This window comes from Cannabis sativa, chromosome 9 (genome assembly GCF_029168945.1).
Source record: "Cannabis sativa cultivar Pink pepper isolate KNU-18-1 chromosome 9, ASM2916894v1, whole genome shotgun sequence".
NCBI classification, from domain to species: domain Eukaryota; kingdom Viridiplantae; phylum Streptophyta; class Magnoliopsida; order Rosales; family Cannabaceae; genus Cannabis; species Cannabis sativa.
In genome coordinates this window covers 16,594,136-16,620,653 of record NC_083609.1, presented here as the reverse complement: position 1 = coordinate 16,620,653, position 26,518 = coordinate 16,594,136, and the positions used below count along the sequence as shown (strand labels likewise).

At 38.4% G+C, this 26,518-nt stretch overlaps 1 protein-coding gene across 1 annotated transcript; it reads left to right on the top strand.

The window, feature by feature from the left end:
• Nucleotides 1–7,419: 7,419 nt before the first annotated feature.
• On the top strand, nucleotides 7,420–8,007 carry LOC115721698 (uncharacterized protein At4g14450, chloroplastic). The gene has a single exon (XM_030650764.2). It carries the CDS (start codon nucleotides 7,504–7,506, stop codon nucleotides 7,843–7,845), a length of 342 nt encoding a protein of 113 aa, XP_030506624.2. The 5' UTR covers nucleotides 7,420–7,503; the 3' UTR covers nucleotides 7,846–8,007.
• Nucleotides 8,008–26,518: the final 18,511 nt, after the last annotated feature.

Below are 26,518 nucleotides of genomic sequence, written 5' to 3'. Positions count from 1 at the left end.
AATGAGCAGATTTCGTAACCTGGCGTCCACCACTACCTGCATGGAATCATGCAAACCCGTGGTCCTAGGTAACCCGACCACAAAATCCATCGTAATATCCTCCCATTTCCATTCCGGTGTGGTTAGAGGCCGCAACAACCCCGCTCGGTCTCGATGTTCAGCCTTGATCCGTCGACAAGTGAGGCATCTCGATACGAATTCTACCAAATTCTTCTTCATACCGTTCCACCGAAGTACGGTTTCAAATCTTGGTACATCTTGGTGGTGCCGGGATGCGTAGAATATGGAGTAGAATGAGCCTCCTCAAAGATCTCATTTCTAAGTTCCGCACCGGCTCTAACACAAACCCCGGCTTTATACAAAAGCATCCCACTATCCGACATCGAAAAGTCTTTGGCTTGACTGGGCCAATACCTCATCTCGATCTTCACTAACTCCGGATCTCGTCATCCGAGCGACTTTTATTCTTTCTACCGTATCGATTGCGTGTTAAGTTGTGAAGCCGACCTACCACAAACTCAATGCCGGATCTAACCATATCCTCTCTACCGAGGCGAGATCCGAACCATGCTAGCTACTTGCCCGGACCCTTTCGCTCGGTGGCATCGACCACTACATTGGCTTTTTCGGGATGATAGAGGATCTCACAATCGTAATCCTTCACTAATTCCAACCAACGCCTTTGTCTCATGTTCAAATCTTCTCGAGTAAAGAAATACTTCGAGACTTTTATGGCTCGGTATAGATCTCACACTTCTCCCCATAAAGATAATGCCGCCAAATCTTCGAAGGCAAAAACCACTGCGGCTAATTCTAAATCGTGAGCCTCGGGTATCGCTGTTCATAATCCTTTAACCGACGAGAGGCATAAGCGATAACCCTCGGCTTGCATCAATACACACCCCAAACCCCGTTTGGATGCGTCACGCAGACTACGAATTTCTCCTTGTCCGAAGGCAAAGCTAGTACCTAGAGCAGTGAATCAATCTCTCGCTTTAGCTCTGAAAGCTAGCTTCGCACTTATCCGACCAAATAAATCTCTGATTTTTCTTTGTAAGCTCGGTTGCTAGGGGCATTGAAATTTTGGAGAACCCCTCCACGAACCTACTGTGAGTACCCAAATAATCCCAAGAAGCTTCCGATCTCTCACCGTCTTTGGTCTCGCCAATCCCCGACGATTCAATCTTCCCGGATCCACCGATCCCATCTTTACTCACAATGTGCCCTAGGAAGGACACCCGAGATAACCGTAACTCACATTTCTTGAATTTGGCATAAAGTCTATGTTCTCGAAGCCGTTGTAGTACTATCCGAAGATGTAACTCATGCTCCTCTTCCGATCGAGAGTACACGAGGATGTCGTCGATAAACACAATCACACGTATATCGAGGAAATCCTTGAATACTCTATTCTTCAGTCCATGAATGCCGGCAGAGCATTGGTTAGTCCGAATGACATAACCGTAAACTCGTAATGTCCATACCTAGTGCGGAAAGCCGTCTTTGGAATGTCCTCCTCTCTGATTCTCAATCGATGATAACCCGAACGGAGATCAATCTTAGAAAAGACTCGTCTTCCCCCGAAGCCGATCGAACAAGTCATAGATCCTAGGTAATGGATATTTATTCTTCACCGTCGCCTTGTTCAATTCCCCGTAGTCGATGCACATCCTCATGCATCCATCCTTCTTCGACGAACAAAACCGGGCTCCCCAGTGGTGACACACCGGGCCGAATGAACCCCTATGTCAAGCAACCCTTGGAGCTGAATCTTTAATTCCTTAAGTTCAGTTGGAGCCATCCTATACGGGCTTTGGAAAACCGGATCCACCCCCGGTGCCAAGTCAATCACGAAATCAATCTCCCGCCGAGGTGGTAACCCCGGAAGTTCTTCTAGAAAACGTCCAAAAATTCCCGAACCACTCGATGTCCTCTCGGCCGAATGGTGTCCGGCCGAGTGGTGTCCACCACCACGGCCGAAACCCTAAGCACCCGCCGTGCAACAATTCTCTCGCCGACATAGCCGAGATCACCTAGATCCGAGATCCCCGAATCGAACCCACGAACACAAACGGCTCTTCACTTTCCCATTGGAAGACCACCATCTTCCTTTTACAACCAATGCTCGCCGAATATTTAGATAGGAAATCCATTCCTAAAATAATATCGAATTCGACTAAGCTCATCTCTATCGATCGCTTAACTCTCTACCATCTATCCCGATCGCATAGACCTAATCCACCTATCGTGGAGATAACCAATTCTCCGCTGTAACATGTGGTTCCAAACCCCGATTCATATCTATCAAAGGGTCTACCCAATTTACTAAAGACTCGGCCGCCACATAAGAATGTGTAGCCCCGAATCAAACAAAGACCGAATAAAGCGAGTTGTTAATAAAAAGCCGACCCGTGACAACCGATGGCCGGCATCCGCATCACTCGCGTGATAGCGAACACCCCGTCGGGAGTGGGTATCGCCGGAGCTCCTGCCTCCGGTCGCGAGCCGGGGACATTCTCTTGAAGTGTCCGGCATGCCACAATGAAAGCATCCCCGACCTTTGCACTCGCCCGATGGTGCCTCTCGCAAGCCTAGGGCACTCGGATAGGAGAATCGGTCTCGCACCACCAGACGACTCCCTCGTTCGGTTTCCCCGAACCCTCTTGTTTCGACTCGAGCCGCCGAAGCCGTGGGTGCCCTCTTCCTCCCCGATCAATGGCCGAACCACTACTCCCCCGCTATAGCCCGATGCAGAGGGGTAGGAGCTCCGCCACTCACCGAGTACCGGGCCGATTCTCGACATGCACCCCACCGCGCCCCCGCGCCGCAGCGTGCCTTCTCCACCATCCGAGCATGTGGTGCCGTGCCGGTGGTGATCATCGTGTCATGCCTCGATCTTGGGATTCAACCCGTCCAAGTACTTCTCCTTCTTGCCGAAGTCGGTCGCGCACAATTCCCGAGGCTAACCTCGCCAACCGATCAAACCGAGTAGTATACTCGCGGACGCTCATGTTCTCCCGCCGGGTCGTGAACGAACTCTTTCCTCTTGGCGCTTCTAACCGCCTCGTTGTAGTATTTCGCATTAAAGAGTTCCCGGAACCTTCCCTGTGTCATGGTGGTGACATCATGAATCCGAGACACCATGTCCCACCATACCGCGTCCTCCCGGAACCGAAACGTGGCGCACACCACTCGTCGTTTCCGTGACACCCATGAAGTTCGCATTCGTGATCACCGTCACCTATCGTCGGCCATTCATTACATCCGGACCTCCCAGTAATACCGAGGCTCGGCTCGAACCGCTCATATAAAGGTTCCAATCTATGGGCCGCCACCACTATCTCGGCCCGGGCGCAGGGCGTGTGCCACCGGAACTACGGCACTCGGAACCTGCAGGAAGCACCCCGCCGTCTCAACCTCTCGAATCTCGAGGTCTTGTTCTTCGATCCGGCTTGCATCTCCGCAAACCGTAACTCCCGGGGCCGGGCTCCCCGATCGGCCGGGGAGCCTGGCAGCTGTGGCGGTTCTCATCACCCCGGCCACGAGCCCCGCCTCGGGGACCCTCACCCCGCCCCTGCAGGTGGGGGAAACCGAGCTCCCCGTCCTCGGTTCGACCCTACGGAGGCCGCCCGACTTCGGTAGTCCGCCCGGCGTCCATCCGGATTAACCGCCCGCGAAACCAAGAGTTGGCATATCGTGTCGTATTCACAGGCGAGCTTACTAATGCCGCTTAATTTGGAAATTAGAAATGAAACATGCGCCTATTCTACTATCGCTACTAACATGCTTCCTAACAGCTTTTCTTTTTCATAACCGAATAAAATAAACTACTAAAGCAATAAAGGCTTACCGAACCGTGAACCGAGCTAACCGTCCGATGATGATTGTACATGTCGTGACGATCTTCTAAGACAACCTACGGCTCGATACCAAATTGTAACACCCTAACTACCTTAGGCGTATTACGTGATTTTTAAACGTATCGTGCTCGTTGCCTAATCAACGAGGTTTATGGAAAAACGTGATTAATTAAAATTTTGCTTTTTAATTAAACTTATAAAACCATATTATAAAAGACTCGGATCCCGATTATAAAAATATTTACAAAAAGTTTAACTGCTTATCCTGCTACATCAAAATAAAGTCGTCTAACGACCGCCATACAAAAACTCACTGGCGTCCCGAGGATCGTACGCTCCAGCCTAACCGCCCCGACATGTACAATCTCATAAGCTCGCTCACGGCCCATCAAAGAATAGCCTTGCCTTTACCTACACATGAACATAAATCGTGAGTCGACTCAAGAAGAAAAGCATAATAATATCATACATAAAACTAACCGCCGTGTCCAACACGACATCGAGTCCTGCCATCGCCATGTCCAACATGGTACCGAGCCACTTACCGCCATGTCCAACATGGTACCGAGTTCGAACGTTCATAGTGACTACTATTGACACGTAATAGCCTGGACGGCCGAACCTGGCCATACTCCGCCGCCGGGTCGTACTCCACCGTACCGACGTGTTACTATATCCTCCCGATCTGAACCTCGAGCCATACTCCGGCCATTGTCATACTCCACTCGTACCGACGGATACGTCAATAAGACGGAACCACCAACCAAGTGTCACTGACGGCCAAACCGGCCATACTCCGGCATTGTCATACTCCACTCGTACCGACGTGACAGGTTGGATGGTTCGAAGCCAACATACAACTAATGTAATCTAATAGGCTTCCTACATGCACGCTAAACATGTAATCTACATATGCATACCGTTATACTAATCTTACCTCGGATTCCGATTTCGTGTGTGCTCGTCAACCCGATCCTAACCGAAGCCGAGCTACGGACATCGGCTCCTAAACCATAAAAATCACAACGCTATAAAGTGACACGCTAAATCACTTCCCGGACTAAAACTTGGAACTAAAAGTTTCCCTATCGATAAAAAGCATGGCAATACCCCTAAAAACATAAAAACGAGGAAAACTAGTGGTCCCCGAATTTTCCCCAACCTGAGACCGCTGCCCAACCGAACCCGGCTCGGGAAAATTCGAACCCTCATCCGACTCGGATGTGCAACCTAATTCCGGCTCGGCAGCAAACAACTAAAATTTTCATAACTCAACCAATTCAACCCCAATTGGTACCAAACTTTCCGGTACCGCTCTAAACACCCCAAAGAACAAATCTAAGGCCTCAAAACCACCCAAAACACATATACAAAAATCACCATTAAAGACCAAGCTTTGAGTTCCAAAACTCAAACTTGGTTAAATCCACTAACATGCATCCAAACCTAGTTAATTCTACTCAAATAAGCTTGAAATAGCTTCTGAAAACACACAAGAACATCCAGCAACTTCACAGAAACAAAATGAACCATTTCACTCAAAAATTCATATTTTAACATAGAAACTAAAAGCTTTGAACAACCTAACTAACATGCTTCAAACAACTCAATTAACATCAATTAAACATGCTTTGAACCACAGAAAACATTAACAAAACACAAGAAGAATAACCTCAATTAATCATGCATGCATCATCATTTTTCATCATTTTTTTCAAGAAATTAAAGAAGGAGAGACAAGAACCAACCTAGCTTGCAATGGACCTTAAGAGATGATGAATTAACAAGCCAAAATCAAAGGAGAAAACCCACTCCTTGCTGCTCAAAGCTTGGCCGAAAATGGAAGTGGAAAGAAAGAGAGTAGCTTTCAAAATTCTATTTTTGCTAAGTGTGTGAAAAATGAAATAAAAGCCATAAAATTCCATTTTATTCAGCCAACAATTAAACAATTAAACATTTCTTTTTCATTAATAATTTCACTAGAAGACAAAATACTAATGGGGCAAAAAGACCATTTTGCCCCTCCACCATAAAATCACATAAATCATACTAAAGGGGTATTTTTGGGAAATTCTAAATTCCCGACCATTCCCGACATTCCCAATGTCTAAAACCCGTCCCCAAATTACTAACATACTAAGTTGTGATTTCTACTGAGCCAAACGCCGAGTTCCAAAATACCGGGCACCGGAAATGCAAAATATAAAAACTACTGATGACATAATCATGCATTTCTGAATTCCATAAATAACAGTAATAAATTATTTAAATAGCTATAAATAATTTCATAATTAAACATAAACAACTGCTAATTTCCAAATTAACTAAGCGGGCTTTACAATTAAGTCTCATAAGTGGAGTAATTTTATTTTTTATGTTAATAATATTTTTGTAACTTTTGTACGTAGCTACAGTCAATGACCACGTGGTATTTCTTAATTAGTCCAGTCATTAAACTTTTAGTTTTTATTTAAAAGTTAATTTATATATTAATAAAAATAAATCATACATTTATAATGACTTTGATCAGATACTTACACTTAAATATTTATCTACTAATAAGGATATTCAGAGTTAGGGCTGTATATCGGTTGGCTTGGACGGTTTATCTTATATATTTTCTAACCTAATTTAAGATTCGGGTTACTAAAATTTAAGTGCAACCCACCCAATTTAAAAAATAAAATTTGTAACCGACCAACGGTTTGGGCAGTTTGGTCGGGTTAACCCGCCCAAACCGGTCAAACTTTTTTTTTGGTTTCAAAGTCAATAAAAATTAAAAAGATAAATTAAAAATATTAAATTCCACCAAAGTACAACACAATATATATGACTTTGAAACTAACAGTTAAGTATATAATTTTATATTATTACATATTTAATCATTTATGTTATATATAATAAAAACTAAAAAGTGAAAAAAAAATAAAAAATAAAAGCCAAAGTTAGGTTGGTCGAGTCCGGGACGGACCCATTAAGAGTTGGGGGCTATAGCCCCACGAACAAAAATATTGCCTTTTAAAAAATTAAATGTAAATTTTTTAATTTAATAATTATAGGCCAAAATAGTAGAAAAGCCCCCACTAAATTAGATAAATTTAGTAAGAGTGATTATAATGTAGCTATAAATATTTTTTTATGATAAATAAGCCTCCACAAAGTAAAAATTCTGGGTCCGTCACTGGGTCGAGTTATTCAGTTTAATTGGGTGGGTTGGACTTATTTTCAATCTGCCCATGTTCAGTTTGTAATGTTCAGATTGTAATTTTTTCGAGTTATTTTAGTTTGTAATTTTTATCGATTTTTACAATTCGGTTTGAACGGATTATTGGTTTACAAATTTTTTTACAGCCCTATTGAGAGTAAAGAAAAGAATCCTATGGCCAGCTAGGAGCTCTAAGGAAAGGGGAGCCGACAGCCGAGGCGCGTGTGACAACTAAGATCCATATTGGGTCCGATTCTCGTTTTTCAAACCCTCTTTAATTGAGGGCCCACTTGAATCCGTGCACTCCACACGCCCCAAGCTCAAACCCCTATCATATAAATATGACTCTCTCAAACCCTTAGCCCCCAAATCAAAACCATTCAACATCTTATTTTCTTCTTCTTTACGATCTACGAACTCACTCACTCAATCATTTCCATGGCAGAAGTATCTAGACCTAGCTCTGTCCCCGGAACCCGCCGCCAACCTAGCCGTCTTCAGCGCCGAGCTCCGGCTTCCTTACAGATCAGCCCCGTATCCGATTGGAACGTAGCGATTCCTTTACTCTCGCCTCTCGTTTCTCCATCTTCTCCCAAGACGCTAGTCGATCGGACGGTGGAGAATAAATCTAGAGACGACCATCATCATCATCATCATCATCAGCGTCTCCGCCAGAGTAGCGAGTCGGAGAAGCCGATCGTCTTCAAAAAGTGGCAGCATCCGGCGGCTCCTTTCTGCTACGACTCTAGTCCGTTGGTCCGGCCTTTTGTTCCGGTTTAGGAAGAAGACCATGAGACCTAGGGTTTGGTCTTTCTGTAAATTGATCTTTGATTATCTTTGACGAATATTAGCAAGTAGATCTAACGCTGTATGTTTCACCATACTTCTTCATCTAACAGACACAACTATTTTTGAGAAATTGTACATGAAACTTTTTTTTTCTTTTAAGGCTATTGTGCCTTTTTTTTTTTTTTAATTTATTAATTTCATTATTATGTAGTGAAATCTAAATTGTTTAAGCAGAAAATTTCATAATGAAGATTTTTTTTGAAGCATTATTAAGATAACATTAATCTATGCATAGATAAAATGATCAATAATGTGTTTTCTTTAGTCAAATATTTTAGCAAATTAAAATAATAATAATAATAATAATAATAAATTAGATATTTTCCATTTTGATCTAATAATAATGGAGCATAGTGAGTATAATTAATGGGTGGTGGTAATTGAATAATTATTTTATTATGATAAAGTGACACTTTCTATGTGGTCAAACCGGCTACACACAGCGTCGACATTAAATTATATATAATGATACATTACATTGCCCATCATAGGATTAGATTAGATTTGAATGGTCATACCCTTGAACATCTTTATTAGCTTAATTTAATCATAATAAAGTACTCGGCGAAGAAAATAACGTATCATTTTTTATGTTCATATATTAAATATTAAGATAAGATTTAAAATATATATTTTTTTTGCTGAATAAAATATAAAAGATTGATGCTTGCATAAAAAATTGGGTTAACTTCATATAGTGTGTAGTTTACCTATAAAATAATAAATATATGGTTTTTAGATTTTACACAAAATCTAATTTATTTATTGGTCTCGCGAGTATGAATCAATTTTTTTTTTTTTTGAAAGAGTGAATCAAAATAATTTGTTTAGTCAATCCGATGAATTTATATAATTGAAAAATTGTATAAATCAACTGAAAACAGAAAGCCATATGTAGCATATAATTTAGTTAATTCATACATTTTTTTTTATATTGGATATGATTTGAACGTTTGACCTAAGTGTGGAACTACTAAATTAAATTTATAACCACCAATTAATTTATTTATTAATTTTAAAAAGAAGACAATTTTGAATTGAATAATTAAAATATAAATCATGAGAATTTTTCATTTTATTTTTTTAAAAATCAACTAAAAGCATAAAGCAGTAAATATGATACAAATTAAAAGGGGCACATAACCATCAAGCTCATAATCTAATTTATTCTCATTTAAAAATGAAAAAAGAGTTTTAATGCGCATTCAAATATCATTTATTTCCCTTAAAAAATGTCATTTATTTATTTATTTTTGATATATCATACCAAACCTGGTATTTATTAACCAACCCAAATTTAAATATCATTTATTAACTCACCCAACTATGCAATGGTACTGGGTTTTTTTTTTTTTTTTTTTTTTTTTTTAAGTTCAATTAATAGAGAAACGGATTCGTTTAGAATATAGATTTTTCTTTTTTTTTGAAAACTTTTGGAATATAGATTGAATGGTGAAGGATAACTAGTCAAAATTCAAATATTCTAGTGTATGTTTACACACTTTAAGAGTTTCGAAAGATTAGCTTATTGCATTTTCATAGAAATAATTGTGTTTGAAATTGCTTTTCATTTTTATTTTAATCTTAATTGTGTTTATAATTTTTTTTGCACATTTTGGTACTTGCTGATAACATGACCAGCTAAGGTTGTCGTATTTTCACATCTTCCAGTTTGTCTTTCTTTTCCTTTCTAATAATTGTATAAAATAATAATTATTTCATGTATATCTAATCAAATATTCCGAGTGAGTGGTTGAAGTTAAGCAAAAGTGTTATTAGTGGATGTTGAATGTTAATATTTGTTAATTTACACGTACCAAAAAGGTTTTTTATTCACCTCAATTATTTACACAATTATAGTACCAAAAAGCAAAACAGAACCTAAAGTAATCCCATACTAGAAATTATTCTTTTCAATTCTTATTTCCTTTTTTAATCAATTATACATATATATGGGGAGAGATATAGAATAATAATAAAAAAAAAAAAGTCACCATTCATGTGAGTGTGGTAGTATTGCTAGTGGCACCCCTTTTCATTATGTTCCCTTTTTATGATTTTTATTTTACTTATCAAGAGAAAAAAAATTATAAATATGTAAATTTGTTAAAGCAATGTATAGTGTTAGACTCACTTAGAGATGAGCCAGCCCACTTACCAATATTTATATATTTAATATATACGATCTGCAAGTATATATTTGATGGCATGTGTTGTTTTGTGGTAATTTATTTTGATTTTTTCCTTCCAACCGTTAAATGAATCTCACTAAGAACCAAACCATCAATAACTGGATATAGCTGTCTCAAAGATCTATAATATTCCATCATATAATATGCATATAAAAATAATAACCATCATAAATCTAACTCTCCAAATTAAATCACTTAACTTTATTTTTTATTTTTATTTTTTGTAAGGATTTCCAATAAGATCAAATTGCTTAGTATATCCTTTTATATCCTTCTGGAAATCAGTGGGAGGTTGCAGCCTTATTAAGAAACATGTATATCAAGATCTCTCTAGCAGGATGTTGATCCCGTCTTTGATCTTCTGTGCCCATTTCAGTTTGTTGTTCATCCTTAGTGGTGTTTTGGACTTTGTTTTTGTCTAAATCTTGCTATCTCTCTCATTGCATTTAATTCAGTCTCATTTTCTCTGTTTTTCATTTATTGCTTACTAGGTAATAAATCTGCGCTTCGCGCGGTTTTTGTAATAACTAAAAAATGAATGTAAATTGTATACCATAAAAAAACAAGAAAAATTTATTTTAATAAATTATATGACTGTAAAATTTTCATGGGAGTCTTGTTTTTTGGTACCCATCACGAAAGAATTCCACATATAAGCATTTTTGACCTAGGGTAATTTTAAGATGGGTGACCTCCTAGGAAGTTTTCATGGGAAGCGTGCGAGTGAGGACAAAGCATGCTGGAAACACTCGTGCTGGTTTGTAGGGCTAGTCGTCAGTCCATGAACCAGTCAGAGTGGCGTACCCAGTTATGAAAGCCATAAACCCATGGGGGAAGGCCCAATAAAGGCTTGAAGCGGGGACATTACAGACAATATGTCAACCTGGGTGCTGGGTGCCTGGGGCACCTGGTGCTCCGAGTGCTCAAAAATGAAAGTTCTCCGAATATGATTCTAATGCCTTAAATATGTTCATGACATGTCTAGTTCATGTCCAAGTATAAAGTTTGACCCATTTGCACTAAGACGGTCCCAAAAACTGAAACCCTAGTTGGGTTGTCAACGTGGGTGCTTAGTTGATTTTGTGGTGTTATTTTGTGAATTTTCAGGTCCCGAGCCATCAACTTTAATGCTCCATATCTTTATGGTACAAAATACTAAAAGATAGTGAGTTAGAAATAACTTGGCAGGATCCAAACACCCATACGGAGTTCTCGGAGTTAACTTAGGCGTAGGGCTAGGGACCCCTCACTACTATGACTTAGGACTACTCAACTCTTATATATTTTATTTCTTGAAACATGTCAAACATTTATGTCCACATCACTAGGGTAAGTTTCCGAGTTAACATTCCCCCCCCCCAAGTCAACTTTATACTTGTGTGGGGTTGACTTAATGATGTGAACTGAGCCCATTTATCTCAAAACTACCCGGTGAGTATCAATTTTGACAATATTAAGTAGTTGTCTTTGTTCTTTAAGAATTCTTAAGAGGATTAGGATTTTGAACTCCTTTGCTCTTGTGTTCGAGAATTTTTGAAAAATTTTTAGTAAAGGAAAAGAGGAAAAAACTTATCATTTTTCACTTTGTTGACGCTGAAAAGTGGCCAATACTAGCTCGCTAGATTGCAGAGATAAACAATGAATATACGTATATAATTTAGAGAGACATGCAAAATTTATAATAGTTCACTCTCCATGTCGTGATGGTAATGGAGCTACGTCTACTTTGAGTTTTTATTTCTCACGAGAAGGTAATTACAGAAAAGGCTAAGTGTTAAAGCTCTGGTTTCTAGAGAGAGAAACTAGAGAGAGATGCTTTGACCTTGTGGGTAAGTTTTTGAATATGAAAAATAAGATATGGGATCTATCCTTTTATAGGTGAAAGAGGCCAAAGAGTAACCCTTAGAGTCACTTGGCCAACATCAGTTATAAATGTCACTCGACCTCGTGGTGACCAAAGTCACTCGGCCAAAGAGTGAATAAACGTCACTCAGCCTCGTGGTGACCAAAGTCACTCGGCCAAATAGTGAACAAATGACATCTGACCTCGAGGTGACCGAATTTACTCGGCCAAAGAGTGAACAAATGACACTCGACCTCGCACTGACCAAAGTCACTTGACCAAAGAGTGAACAAATGTCACTCGGCCAAAGAGTGAACAAATGTCACTTGGCCTCGCGGTGACTAGAGTCACTTAGCCAAAGAGTAAAAAAATGTTAGTCGGCCTCACGGTGACCAGAGTCACTCGGCCGAAGAGTAAACAAATGTTAGTCGGCCTCACGGTGACCAGAGTCACTCGGCCGAAGAGTAAACAAATATCACTCGACCTCACGGTGACCAGAGTCACTCGACCAAAGAGTAAAAAAATATCACTCGATCTTGTGGTAACCAAAGTCACTCGGTCAAAGAGTGAAAAAATGCCACTCAGCCTCAAGAGCGACTTAAAGTCACTCGGTTGCATGGTGACTTAGGTCACTAGGCAACAAAAAAAGAGAGAAAAGAAAAAAAGGGTTAGATAAGGTTCGAACATGAGAACTCTTGGACAAGGTGGGAAGAATTTACCACTACTCCAAGGTGCTGATTGTGAAGTGAAATTCATGCAAGGGAGACCCTCTATATATAATGGGCATATTCTTGAAAAACATGGAGAAAAGAAGGCTCGCACTTAAACTGAGCAAGACCCCAATTCACTCAGCCAATAAGAACACTTAAAAGAATTATTGTAGACTAGAGGGCAAGTGTTAACTCTAAAAATTAGCAAAGCTAACTTTTGAGTTTTGTTAGCGGTTAACCCGTTGTTAACTCTAAGAATTGTCGTTTACAATTCCAAGAGACTTCTCCAAGCATTTTGGAGATCGGACTCACGACCGCGCACAATCGAAGTGTTTTATAAGTGGGGAAAGCATAAAGGGTAAGACATCATTCTATGAAGATTTTAAAAGTTCCATCATGTATATGTGGTTGTTTGAGGTATTTTTTTATGGAGGCTGGTAGGTACGAGTAGAGTTAGTAAGATCAACTTACTAAGTGGAAATTATTGGATGATTTTCATAATTATGCATTTAAAATTAATTAGATCTCGTCATAAATATAAAATCCATAGATAATTTTTTCATCTTTGCAGCGCATTTTGAATCGTCTGATTCTTACATATATCGAGAGAGTTATGACTAAAATACTAAGACCGCTGAAATGTGATATTGGGGTTTCCCCACTTGTATGACTGTTGCTGAGCATTTTTTGGGTATCAAACGGATCTCCGCAGAAAGTAATTTTCATGTGGCCGATTTCCCCTCTTTTGCAATCAGTTTCGCTACAACATCTGCTGCTCTAGCTAATTTTCCACCCTTTCCAAGTGCATTTCAGGATCATGGGATCCTTTTCTATTAGATAGGAAGAGCTGTTGCAGAAAATGTACTTCTAGGTAATTGCTCCCTAGATCCTATATCTATCTATATGAAGAAGAAATCATGCAACGAAGGGAATTCTTATTTGTACAAATGGTACTTAGAACTTGGAACGAGCATGAAGAAATTAGTGCGAGCCCATGAGCCATTGTGCAAGTCGGGGAGCATTGGGGTGAGCAGTGGAACATTTGTGTGAGTCGTGGAGCCTTTGTGCAAGTGGTGGAGCATTCGTGCGAGCCGCGGCGACGTCCGCACGAGACCCACGTACGGGCCATGAGCATGCATGTGTGTGCTGTGTGTGTGTGTGAGGGGTTGTCAGGGGGTCACATGCGAGCACATGTGCATGCATGTGTGTGTGAGGGGTCGCATGTGAGCCCATGGTGTGTGGGGGGCTGGCATGTGAGCCCATGTGCATGCATGCATGTGTGTAGTGTGTGCGGAGGCTCACATGCAAGCCCGTGAGAGCCCATGGTGTGAGAAAGGTGAAGTGTAAAGACTGCTTAGTTTAATTTGGAAATTAGCAATTAATTATGATTTAATTATGGAAAATTATTTATAGATATTTTAATAATTATTTATGCTGTTATTTTTGAATTTTGAAATGCATTTTATGTCATATAGTGAAATTTCATAATTTTGCATTTCCGGTGCCCGACAACATGGAACTCGGTGTTTGTCTCAGTAGAATCACAACTTAGCATGTTAGTATATTGGGGCAGTTTATTAGACATTGGGAATGTCAGGACTGGTCGGGAATTTAGAATTTCCCAAAATACCCTTTAGTACCCTTTTATGTTATTTTAGTGTGGAGGGGCAAAATGGTCATTTTGCCCCATTGATATTTTGTCCTTTAGTGGACTTAGTGTAATGTGAATATGTGATTTATGTAATACCTTTTTGGCTGAAATAAGGATTAGTTTTATGCATTTACTCTTCATTTTATTCAAAGTTAGAAAAATTGGAAAATTTGAGAAATTCAAAGCTCTCTCTCTCTCTCTCTCTCTCTCTCTCTCTCTCTCTCGGCTTGGTGTGAGCTGCTAGGGCTGGGAGTTTTTCTTAGTTTTTCAAGCATTTTCAACCATTCTAAGTGTAATTCAAGTTGTTGGTAAGGTTCTTGAACTTGTCTTGATGTTTTCTTGAGTTTTAAGAAAAAGATGATGATTTGCATGCTTAATTTTAGAGTGTTGTTGCTGCTGTGTTTGTGTGTTAATTTCAGAAGTTTAATCATGTTTATTTGAGTAGATTAGAGCTTGTTATGATGCATGTTACTCTTTAGTTCAAGCTTGAAATTTTTACTCAAAACTATGATTTTTAAAGTGAAATGATAATATCTGCTGTTGTACTTGTTGTAAATGTTTGCTGTTGTTTTCAGAGGTTATAATATGCTTGATTAAGTAGTTAAAATCAGGTTGTGATGCATGTAGGTGAGCTTTAGCCAAGTTTGAGTTTTGAACTCAAAGCTTGGAGCTCACATGGTGGTTTTCGTATCTGTGATTTCTGGGTTGTGTTGATGCTTTGAAAATGTTTATTGGGGTATTTAGAACAGGTCTCGAAGGTTTGGTATGAATTGGGTTTGATTTGAGTGAGTTATGAAATTTTGATTGCTTCCTGCACTGAACCGAAATTCCGGTTCAGTGAAGCCTGCAGCATCCGGTCTACCGGATGGGGCTTCCAAGAATTCCCAGAACCGGAATTCCGGTTGTAGAACCGGTCTACCGGTTGGGGAAAAATTGGGTTCCTAGTTCTTCCCATTTTTATGTTGTTTAGGGTATTGCCATGCTTTTTATCGATAGGAAAACTTTTAGTTTCTAGTTTAAGTCCCCAGGAAGTGATTTAGCGTGTCACTTATCTAGTGTTGTGATTGTTATGGTTTAGGCGCCTGTAAATCGGCGTGCAGTTCGTTCCACTCAGGTTGACTGGCACACCTGAATTCAAAATCGAGGTAAGATTAGTATAACAGTATGCATATGTATTACATGTTTAGCGTGCATGTTAGGAAGCATGTTAGATTACATTAGATATGTATGTTGGCTTCGTACCATCCGAGTGTATCACATCGGTTAGGCTAGAGTATGACTAGCAGCTGGAGTATGACCAGTGTACTGAGTATAGGCTGATACTGTATCACATCGGTAAGGCTAGAGTATGACTAGCAGCTGGAGTATGACCAGTGTACCGAGTATAGGTTGATACTATGGTTGGTGGTATTGTACTGTTTGACTGTATCACATCGGTAAGGCTAGAGTATGACTAGCAACTGGAGTATGACCAGTGTACCGAGTATAGGCTGATACTGTAACACATCGGTAAGGCTAGAGTATGACTAGCAGCTGGAGTATGACTAGTGTACCGAGTATAGGCTGTTACTTTGTCAAAAGTGCCGTCGTACGAACGTTCGGACTCAGTATCGTGTGGGACACGGCAGTTAGGGTTGTGGTCAGGGGTAGGGGCGTCTGATCATAACCCGGGATTTATATATGATTATGATTTATGCTTTTCTTACTGAGTCTGTCGACTCACAGTGCTATGTTTATGTGTAGGTAAGGGCAAGGCTAAAGCTGAAGAACCGTGAGAACGAGCCAATGGAGATTGTACATGTCGGGGCGGTTAGGCCTGGAGCGTACGATCCTCGGGACAACAATGCTTTTATAGTTAGTTGCTGGGCGACAAGTATTTTGTAATAGGCAGTAAGCTTTTTGTAAAGTATTTTGTAAATGGGATCCCAAAGTATTTTGTATGAAATATTATTTAAGTTTAATTAAAAGCAAAAATTTAATTAATCACGTTTTCCATAAACCTCGTTGATTAGCAACGAGCTGCACAGTACGTTTAAAAATTATGTAATACGCCTATGCTAGTTAGGGTGTTACAATTTGGTATCAGAGCCGCCAGGTTGTCTTCCGAAGATCGTCACGACATGTACAATCATCATCAGCAGTTAGCTCGTTCTACGGTTCAGTAAGCTTTTATTGCTTTAGTAGCTTATTTTAATTATTATGAATAAGAAAAGCCTATTAGGAAGCATGTTAGTAGCCTGACAGTAGAATAGGCACAAGTTTTTAATTTTCAAATTAAGCGGCATTAGTAAGCTCTCGTTGATCATGACCTGATGTGCCAACTCTTGGTTTTGCAGGCTGTTCAGACTAGATGGATGCCAGGCGAAATACCATGAGTCAGGGCAACTCGGTCGGGTCAAATCAAGGTCAAGGAGCTCAGTTTCCCCCCCAATGTTAGGGGCCGAGGTAGAGGTCCCAGGGGCAGGGCTCGTGGTCGGGATGATGTTAACCCGCCACAGGCTGCCCAAGCCAATCAGGAAGCCTAGAATTGGGAAATTAGGTTTGTAGAAATGCAAGCCAGAATAGAGGAGCAAGATAGTGAGATTCAGAGATTGAGACAGCAGGGTGCTCCTGCAGTGCCTGTGCCAGAAGTTCCAGTGGCACCTGCCCCTGTTGTCCAGGCCGAACCAGTAGTAGCGGCGAATAGAATGGAACCCCTGTATGAAAGGTTCCGCAAGCAGGCACCTCCGGTTTTTCTGGGAGGTCCGGACGTCATGAAAGCCGAGCAGTGGCTAACAGTGATTACGAGGATATTGAATTTTATGGGTGTCACCGGGAATGACAGGGTGGTGTGTGCTACCTTTCAGTTTCAAGAGGATGCGTTGGTCTGGTGGGACATGGTGTCCCAGATACATGATGTCACTACGATGACCTGGGAAAAGTTCCAGGAACTTTTTAACGCAAAGTATTATAATGAGGCCGTTAGAAGTGCCAAAAGGAAAGAGTTCACTCACCTGACCCAGAAAGAAAATATGAGTGTGACAGAGTACACAACGCAGTTTGATCGGTTGGCAAGGTTGGCCTCGGGAATCGTGCCAACCGACTTCAGTAAAAAGGAAAAGTATTTGGATGGACTAAATGTGAAGATCAAGCATGACTTAATGATCACTACAGACGACAAGACCACCTATGCTGAGATGGTGGAAAAAGCACTGCGAGCTGAGGGCGCAGTTGGATGTATGTCGGAGTCAGTTAGGACTCCAGTGAGTAGCGGGGCTCCTACCCCCTGCATCAGGCTTTAGCAGGGGAGGTAGTGGTTCGGCCATGGACCAAAAAAGGAAAGCATCCACTGCAACCGGTGGCTCGGGGCAGAACAAGAGGTTCCAGGGGAACCAGAGTCGAGGCGGTCGTTAGGGTAGTGTTGAGGCCCGTTTTTCGTACCCAGAGTGCCCCAGTTGTAAAAGGCACCATCTGGGTGAGTGCAGAGGTCAGGGGTGCTTTCAGTGTGGCATGCCCGGACACTATAAGAGGGATTGTCCCCAGCTCAGAATAGAAGCACCAAGGGCTCCGGCGAGACCCACTCCAGCTAGGGTGTTCGCCATTACGCAGGCTGATGCAGAAGCCAGCGCTTCAGTGGTGACAGGTTAGCTCTCAGTTAACAACTCATTTTACTCAGTATTGTTTGACTCTGGGGCCACACATTCTTATGTGGCAGCCAGAATCTTTAGTAAATTGGATAGACCGTATGATAGTTATGAATCAGGGTTTGGAACCCTATTACCTGGCGGAGAGTTAGTTATCTCCAAAAGGTGGATTAGGTCTATGCCGATCAGAATAGACGGTAGAGAGTTAAGTGCTGACCTAATGGAAATGAGCTTAGTAGATTTCGATATTATTCTAGGAATGGATTTTCTATCTAAATACTCAGCCAGTATTGACTGCAAGAGAAAGATGGTAATCTTCCACCCGGAAAGTGAAGAACCATTCTTTTTTGTCGGTTCAGTTCAGGGATCTCGGATCCCGGTGATTTCGGCCCTGTCAGCTAGGGAACTACTATGTGGCGGTTGTTTAGGGTTTCTGGCCATGGTGATGGACACCACTCGGTCAGAGACCATTCGGCCAGAGGACATCAAGGTGGTTCGGGAATTTCTAGAGGTTTTTCCCAAAGAACTTCCGGGTTTACCACCTCAACAGGAGATTGAGGCTGTTATTGATTTGGCACCCGGAGTGGAACCGGTCTCCAGGCTCCGTATAGAATGGCTCCAGCTGAGCTTAAAGAATTAAAGATTCAACTTCAAGGGTTACTTGACATAGGGTTTATCCGGCCTAGTGTGTCACCCTGGGGAGCTCTGGTATTATTCGTCAAGAAGAAAGATGGGTCTATGAGAATGTGCAGCGGACCAATGAGGCAATTGAGAAAATTAAAGCTAGAATGCTTGCCTCACAGAGTAGACAGAAAAGTTATGCAGATCCGAAACACAGAGATGTTGAGTTCCAAGTAGGGGACCATGTGTTTTTACGGGTATCTCCAATGAAGGGGATCAAACGTTTCGGGAAAAGAGGCAAGTTATGCCCTACGTTTACAGGACCTTTCGAGATTCTCGAGAAGGTTAGTCATGTGGCATACCGGTTACCGTTGCCTCCAGCTTTTTCAGCAGTTCACAACGTATTCCATGTCTCTATGTTGAGAAAATACGTTTCAGACCCTACTCATATACTTAGTAATGAGAATCTTGAGCTGCAGCCAGACATGACATATGAGGAACAGCCAGTGCAGATCCTGGATAGAAAGGATAAAGTCCTTCGGAATAAGACCATAGCATTGGTCAAGGTACTCTGGAGAAACAGCAAGGTGGAGGAAGCCACCTGGGAGCTAGAATCAGATATGAGAGCTCAATATCCAGAGTTGTTCAGGTTAGATTTCGGGGACGAAATCCTTTTAAGGGGGGATAGTTGTAAAGACCTCTTTGTTTAATTTGGAAATTAGCAGTTAATTATGATTTAATTATGGAAAATTATTTATAGATATTTAAATAATTATTTATGCTGTTATTTTTGAATTCTGAAATGCATATTATGTCATATAGTGAAATTTCATAATTTTGCATTTCCGGTGCCCGGCAACATGGAAATCAGTGTTTGGCTCAGTAGAATCACAACTTAACATGTTAGTATATTGGGGCAGTTTATTAGACATTGGGAATGTGGGGATTGGTCGGAAATTTAGAATTTCCCAAAATACCCTTTAGTACCCTTTTATGTTATTTTAGTGTGGAGGGGCAAAATGGTCATTTTTCCCCATTGATATTTTGTCCTTTAGTGGACTTAGTGTAATGTGAATATGTGATTTATGTAATACCTTTTTGGCTGAAATAAGGATTAGTTTTATGCATTTACTCTTCATTTTATTCAAAGTTAGAAAAATTGGAAAATTTGAGAAATTCAATGCTCTCTCTCTCTCTCTCTCTCTCTCTCTCTCTCTCTCTCTCTCTCTCTCTCTCTCTCTCTCTCTCTCTCTCTCTCTCTCTCTCTCTCTCTCTCTCTCTCGGCTTGGTGTGGCCTGCTAGGGCTGGTAGTTTTTCTTAGTTTTTCAAGCATTTTCAACCATTCTAAGTGTAATTCAAGTTGTTGGTAAGGTTCTTGAACTTGTCTTGATGTTTTCTTGAGTTTTAAGAAAAAGATGATGATTTGCATGCTTAATTTTAGAGTGTTGTTGCTGCTGTGTTTGTGTGTTAATTTCAGAAGTTTAATCATGTTTATTTGAGTAGATTAGAGCTGGTTATGATGCATGTTACTTGCTTTAGTTCAAGCTTGAAATTTTTACTCAAAATTATAATTTTTAAAGTGAAATGATGAAATCTGTTGCTGTACTTGTTGTAGATGTTTGCTGTTGTTTTCAGAGGTTATAATATGCTTGATTAAGTAGTTTAAATCAGGTTGTGATGCATGTAGGTGAGCTTTAGCCAAGTTTGAGTTTTGAACTCAAAGCTTGGAGCTCACATGGTGATTTTCGTATCTGTGATTTCTGGGTTGTTTTGATGCTTTGAAAATGTCTATTGGGGTATTTAGAACAGGTCTGGAAGGTTTGGTATAAATTGGATTTGATTTGAGTGAGTTATGAAATTTTGATTGCTTCCTGCACTGAACCGGAATTCGGGTTCAGTGAAGCCTGCAGCATCCGGTCTACCGGATGGGGCTTCCAGGAATTCCCAGAACCGGAATTCCGGTTATAAAACCAGTCTACCGGTTGGGGAAAAATTGGGAACCCTAGTTCTTCCCATTTTTATGTTGTTTAGGGTATTGCCATGCTTTTTATTGATAGGGAAACTTTTAGTTTCTAGTTTAAGTCCCCGGGAAGTGATTTAGCGTGTCACTTATCTAGTGTTGTGATTGTTATGGTTTAGGAGCCTGTAAATCGCCGTGCAGTTCGTTCCACTCAGGTTGACCGGCACACCTGAATTTGAAATCGAGGTAAGATTAGTATAACAGTATGCATATGTATTACATGGTTAGCGTGCATGTTAGGAAGCCTGTTAGATTACATTAGATATGTATGTTGGCTTCGTACCATCCGAGTGTATCACATCGGTTAGGCTAGAGTATGACTAGCAGCTGGAGTATGACCAGTGTACTGAGTATAGGCTGATACTGTATCACATCGGTAAGGCTAGAGTATGACTAGCAGCTGGAGTATGACCAGTGTACCGAGTATAGGCTGATACTATGGTTGGTGGTATTGTACTGTTTGACTGTATCACATCGGTAAGGCTAGAGTATGACTAGCAACTGGAGTATGACCAGTGTACCGAGTATAGGCTGATACTGTAACACATCGGTAAGGCTAGAGTATGACTAGCAGCTGGAGTATGACCAGTGTACCGAGTATAGGCTGTTACTTTGTCAAAACTACCGTCGTACGAACGTTCAGGACTCAGTATCGTGTGGGACACGGCAGTTAGGGTTGTGGTCAGGGGTATGGGCGTCTGATCATAACCCGGGATTTATGTATGATTATGATTTATGCTTTTCTTACTGAGTCTGTCGACTCACAGTGCTATGTTTATGTGTAGGTAAGGGCAAGGCTAAAGCTGAAGAACCGTGAGAACGAGCCAATGGAGATTGTACATGTCGGGGCGGTTAGGCCTGGAGCGTACGATCCTCGGGACAACAGCGCTTTTGTAGTTAGTCGCTGGGCGACAAGTATTTTGTAATAGACAGTAAACTTTTTGTAAAGTATTTTGTAAATGGGATCCCAAAGTATTTTGTATGAAATATTATTTAAGTTTAATTAAAAGCAAAAGTTTTAATTAATCACGTTTTCCATAAACCTCGTTGATTAGCAACAAGCTGGACAGTATGTTTAAAAATCACGTAATACGCCTATGCTAGTTAGGGTGTTACATGAAGTAAGAGCAAAATTTGAATACATGGTGAATAGAATGTCGTTGGAGGAGGAATCAAAGGACAAGACGTGCATGGAAAAAGCGTACGACCACGCCTTCTGCAAGCTTCGAAAGTAAGGAAGTACGAGTAGTGGAGGCACCGCACCTGCAAGGTCTGAGGACCCGACCAAGGGTACGTTGTAGCCACCACCTTTGCGACCTGAGACCACTTGACACCAAATAAGGATACGAGGTGCAAGACCACCTTATGCACCTGCGGTTTGCAACTCAAAAGCGACAACTTGTCTCTTTGGGACCACTATGTAACTCAAGCTATTAAAACCTATAAATACCCCATTCTAAAGTGTGAGAGGGGGTTGGAAAATCAATCTTGTAACTCATATAGTGGATGCAATAGAAAGAAGCCCTCACTTACTCAAGAAATCTCTTTGCCATTAAAACTTGTATTTTAGTTTATCCTCATCTTGTTTCTGAGTTTTACATTTAGATTTTGGTTTTCCAGCCACATAGTTAGTTGATGAGTTCTTATCGTCAACATTTTCTTATTATTTTTTTTTGTGCTATTTTTATACTATTTATATATATAATTTGAAACTTTAAAATAATATTTTTAAAAATATTGAGTAAGTAAAAATTGAAAAAATATAGGGTCATCGAGTGTGTCAATCGACCTTCGGCTTAAACTATTCGGGTTAGAGTTTCAATTTAATAATGACTAAGAGCATCTCTAAATAAATGATTAAATGCAAAATATAACTTATTTTATTAAAAGTTTACTCTAATAGTGCGCTAAATTATGGTGTAAATATATCACATAATAAAAAGTGATTTAAATTTAGATCACAATATAACATGATGTAAAATTTACATCACAATAAATACAATACTTAACATTGTATCATTTTTAATATTTTATTATTAAATTTAAATTAACATGTTCTTTTATATTAATTAAATGACTTGTATTATTATTAATTTTTTTATTTACCATTCTATTATTATTTTATATATTTTTTAAATAAATTATTAAGTAAACATTAAATAACATTGAATTTTGTATTAAAATTTACCTAATAGTATAATAATAAAAGTTGATGTAAAATTATCACAATTTTTTTTTTAATCAAATATAACTCAATTTTCACTTTTCTTATTGAAAATGATCTAATGAGCAGAAATTCACCATCAGCCCCAAATCTCCTTTTTCATATAAAATAAAATAAAAATAGAAGGGTAATTTTTAATAGACTAATTAGTAATTTTTCTCCTTGAATTTTGACATATACCAAATCATGCCCCCTGAATTTTTTTGGCCGTTAAAAATTCCCCTTAAACTATTGAGATTGTTAAATTTAAGGACTTTTGTCTAATTTCATTCAATTTTACTGTTTCAGGTACTAAATCATACTCCCTAGACTTTGATATCTACTAAATCATGTCCCTCAAACTTTTATATATATTAAATCATGCTCCCTGAACTTTCATCTATGTTAGAATTTTTTTACTAAAATTGGATAAAAGTCCTTAGATTTAACAATCTTAATAGTTCAGGGGGAATTTTTAACGGCTAAAAAAGTTCAGGGGGCATGATTTAGTATATGTCAAAGTTCGGGGGGAAAAATTGCTAATTAGCTTTTTTAATATTATACATAATATTAAAAATAATATTGAAAATAACTAAAACAATTTAATTGATCCAAATAAGGTACTGCTATACCGCTAAATCAAAATAATCTCTCATCTCTTACTCTATTTCTTGATCTGTCCGTCCATCTAGTATATTTTTTTTCTTTCCTCGTGTGAATGAACAAAATATATAAGTTTCTCACTTTCTATAATTTTATTATAATTGTTTTCTCTTTCTTTCTCAATCAATTCTATTATTTTAAAATATTTTCGAATTACTCTACTAATTATTTTAGTTCGAAAATGATACTATTGTGATTTATTTTTTAAGGTGATCATTTTAACATGTGAGAAGTATATATTTTTTTTACTATCATTAAAAAAGATAATTAAAATAAAGAGCAACTTTTTAATTTATTTTATACTTTATGAAGAGATAATTAACCAAAATTTAAAAGAAAAAATAAAAAAAAATACATTTTAGTAACCCATGATGTTGGTTACTTGTTTAAGTTATCTTAATTTTTTAAGCAATTTTTTATGTTAATTGTAAATATATTAAAGAAATTAATAATTATAATCAAATATAAAAAAATACCATTAAACAATATTATAAATATAAAAAATGTTGCCTTTAAGTTTATTAACAAAATTAATATAATGATATTTATTTATTATTTTAAAATGTATTTTATAATATTTAAGATACTATTTGGTATTTTATAAATTATTTTAGAAATAAACTACTTTACATTTTCATAATTTTTAAATATTGAAATGATAAAATAATTTCTTAGTAATTCATGAAATTAATTAATTTATTAACTTTTGTTGAAATTTAAAATTTGATAATTTTTTAGTTAATATTTTTTCTTTTTAACATTTATAAAGTTTAATTAGATAAAAAAGAAACTAAAAAGTTACTTATGTTTTCGATCATCTTCTCCGGTTAAGGTAAAAAAATATATAGTTCACACATATTAAAATGATCACATTAAAAAGTAGGTTGCGATTGTGTAACTTTTAAGGGCCAGTTTGGCATAGCTGTGCTGTGGGAAAAAGCAGCTGTAGCTGTGCTGTGAGAAAAAACAGTTGTAGCTGTGTTGTGAGAAAAAGCTACTGAGTGTTTGGTAGGTAAATATAATTTTAAAACAGCTGTGAATATATAAGTGTTTGGTAAGCTAAATGATTAAATAGCTGTTAAATATATAATTACTAAAATATGTATGACATTTGTTATCTAATTTATTTAAATAATTTTATACATATTAATATATTTATAAATATTATTTAATTCTTTTAAATATTTATATAATAAATTAGACTTTTACTACTACTACTAATAATAATAATAATAAGATGATTGTTGAGTAGTTTTTTATCAGAGAAGGATTTTTTTTTTTTTTTGAATAAGGATGAGATTGAAAGAATGTAAGAAGCCCTAAAATTAATTGGTAAATGGAGAATTTTAAAAGGGAAATTTACACCCACTACTGATTTTTCCCATTTTATTTCATTTATACTGTGCCACGCTGGAAACAACATTTATACTGTTTTTTTTTTTGGCAGTTTACTGCCTTGAAACTTTAGCCGTGTAAGGGACTTCTCATTGCCACTTGTCACGATAGGGTTTTGCCACGTTTATTTTATTTTTTTTAAAAAAATATTTGTAATTGTTTGATTTGACGGTTATGTGTTCTGATCAAAAAGGTATTGTATTTATGTATTTTTCTTTTATTTTTTTTTTATTATTTTCGAATATAAATTTTGTAATTGTAAATCTTTCTCACCTCAACTGTTCATCTTCTTCCCCATTTTCAGTTTTCTTATACGGTTGTAGTAGTGGGTGGTTTTTTCATTTTAAAAAATTTCAAATCCCATCCCACTATCTTAAACTTCCCTCTCATTTTCCCTCCCATTTTTATTATTTTTGTCTATAAATACCTTCATAGTTCTTGATAATGGCCGTTACTCGTTCATCACCATCTCCGGCTAAAGTTACAAAACCCACAAAACAATCGCAGAAAACCAGACCCAAATCAAAAATGGGTAAAAAAAATCTGAAAGAGAACCCTCCTAGCCCCACTTCCCCTTCTGTTAAAAGAAAAACCATTGCTGGACCTTCGAAGAACACTCGAGGAAAAAGACCTCGAACTGTTGTTGAAAATTCAGACTCAGATTTTGAGTTGGATTCTGAATTTCTTAAGTCGCCTGTTTCTGTTAAGGTATTTTACTATTTATCTGTTGTTGTTTTTTAGGTTTTTTGTTTTTTTTGTTAAATTCGATTGTTGAAGTTCATATATCTGGGTATTTGTTTGTTTTTGTTTATGTATTTGTAATTGTTTTATATATCTTGTTTGATTTATTTATGTGTTTTTGTTAATTTTTTATTTGTTGTTTTGTTGGTGTTGTTTTGTTTTATTTTAGGGCAAGGGTAAATCCCCTGTAAAGGTGTTGCCATCATCAGGTGTTTCTGAAGAAATTCGTTAATAGGATTGTCGAGGTTTGTCATGTTATGCATTCGTTCTATGTTTTTTTTATTGTGTTTTTGTTGTTGTTATTTTCGTAGTGTTTTATGGTGTTTTATCGGTTGTTTTCATTGTTCTGTTTTTTAGGATTGGGAATGCAAGTACACCCGATCTCAATTCTATCATTCTGTGTAGTAACATCCGGGTATTACTTCCGTACTTGGTGACATTAAGAGAATTTTAACTGAAAGCCAATTGGAAATTTTTTCAAAATCTGTGTTTGGTTATTTTCTTCGAATTCCTGAGTACATAATTCATTACCAATTGCTTCATTGTTTGCTGTTGAGGGAGGTTCAGCAGCCTAATGGGTTGGAGTTTTGGGTTTGTGTCCAAGGGAAATACCTTAGGTTTAGTATCGAAGAGTTTGCGTTGGTCACGGGGTTAGATTGTCATGTTGAGTCTGATTTTTATCAGTTTAAGCAAGATGATAATGAATTGGTCAAACATTGTTTTAAGGGGTATAAAAAAATTACCAAGGGTGCTATTCGATCGCTTTTATTGCGACAATCTTAAGGATAACGACGATCTTGCGATCAAGTTGGGCATTGTATTTTGTGCGGTGTTATTTGTTAGGTGGTCCCCGGTAAAGTTGTTTCGTCGAGGAAATAGATGTTGTCGATAGTGGTCGATATAATGAATTTGGGTGGGGGCATTGTTTTGATATTACTATGC

What these genes read in the sequence shown, in the direction of transcription:
- LOC115721698 (XM_030650764.2), top strand. Translation starts at nt 7,504, where the DNA reads ATGGCAGAAGTATCTAGACCTAGCTCTGTCCCCGGAACCCGCCGCCAA.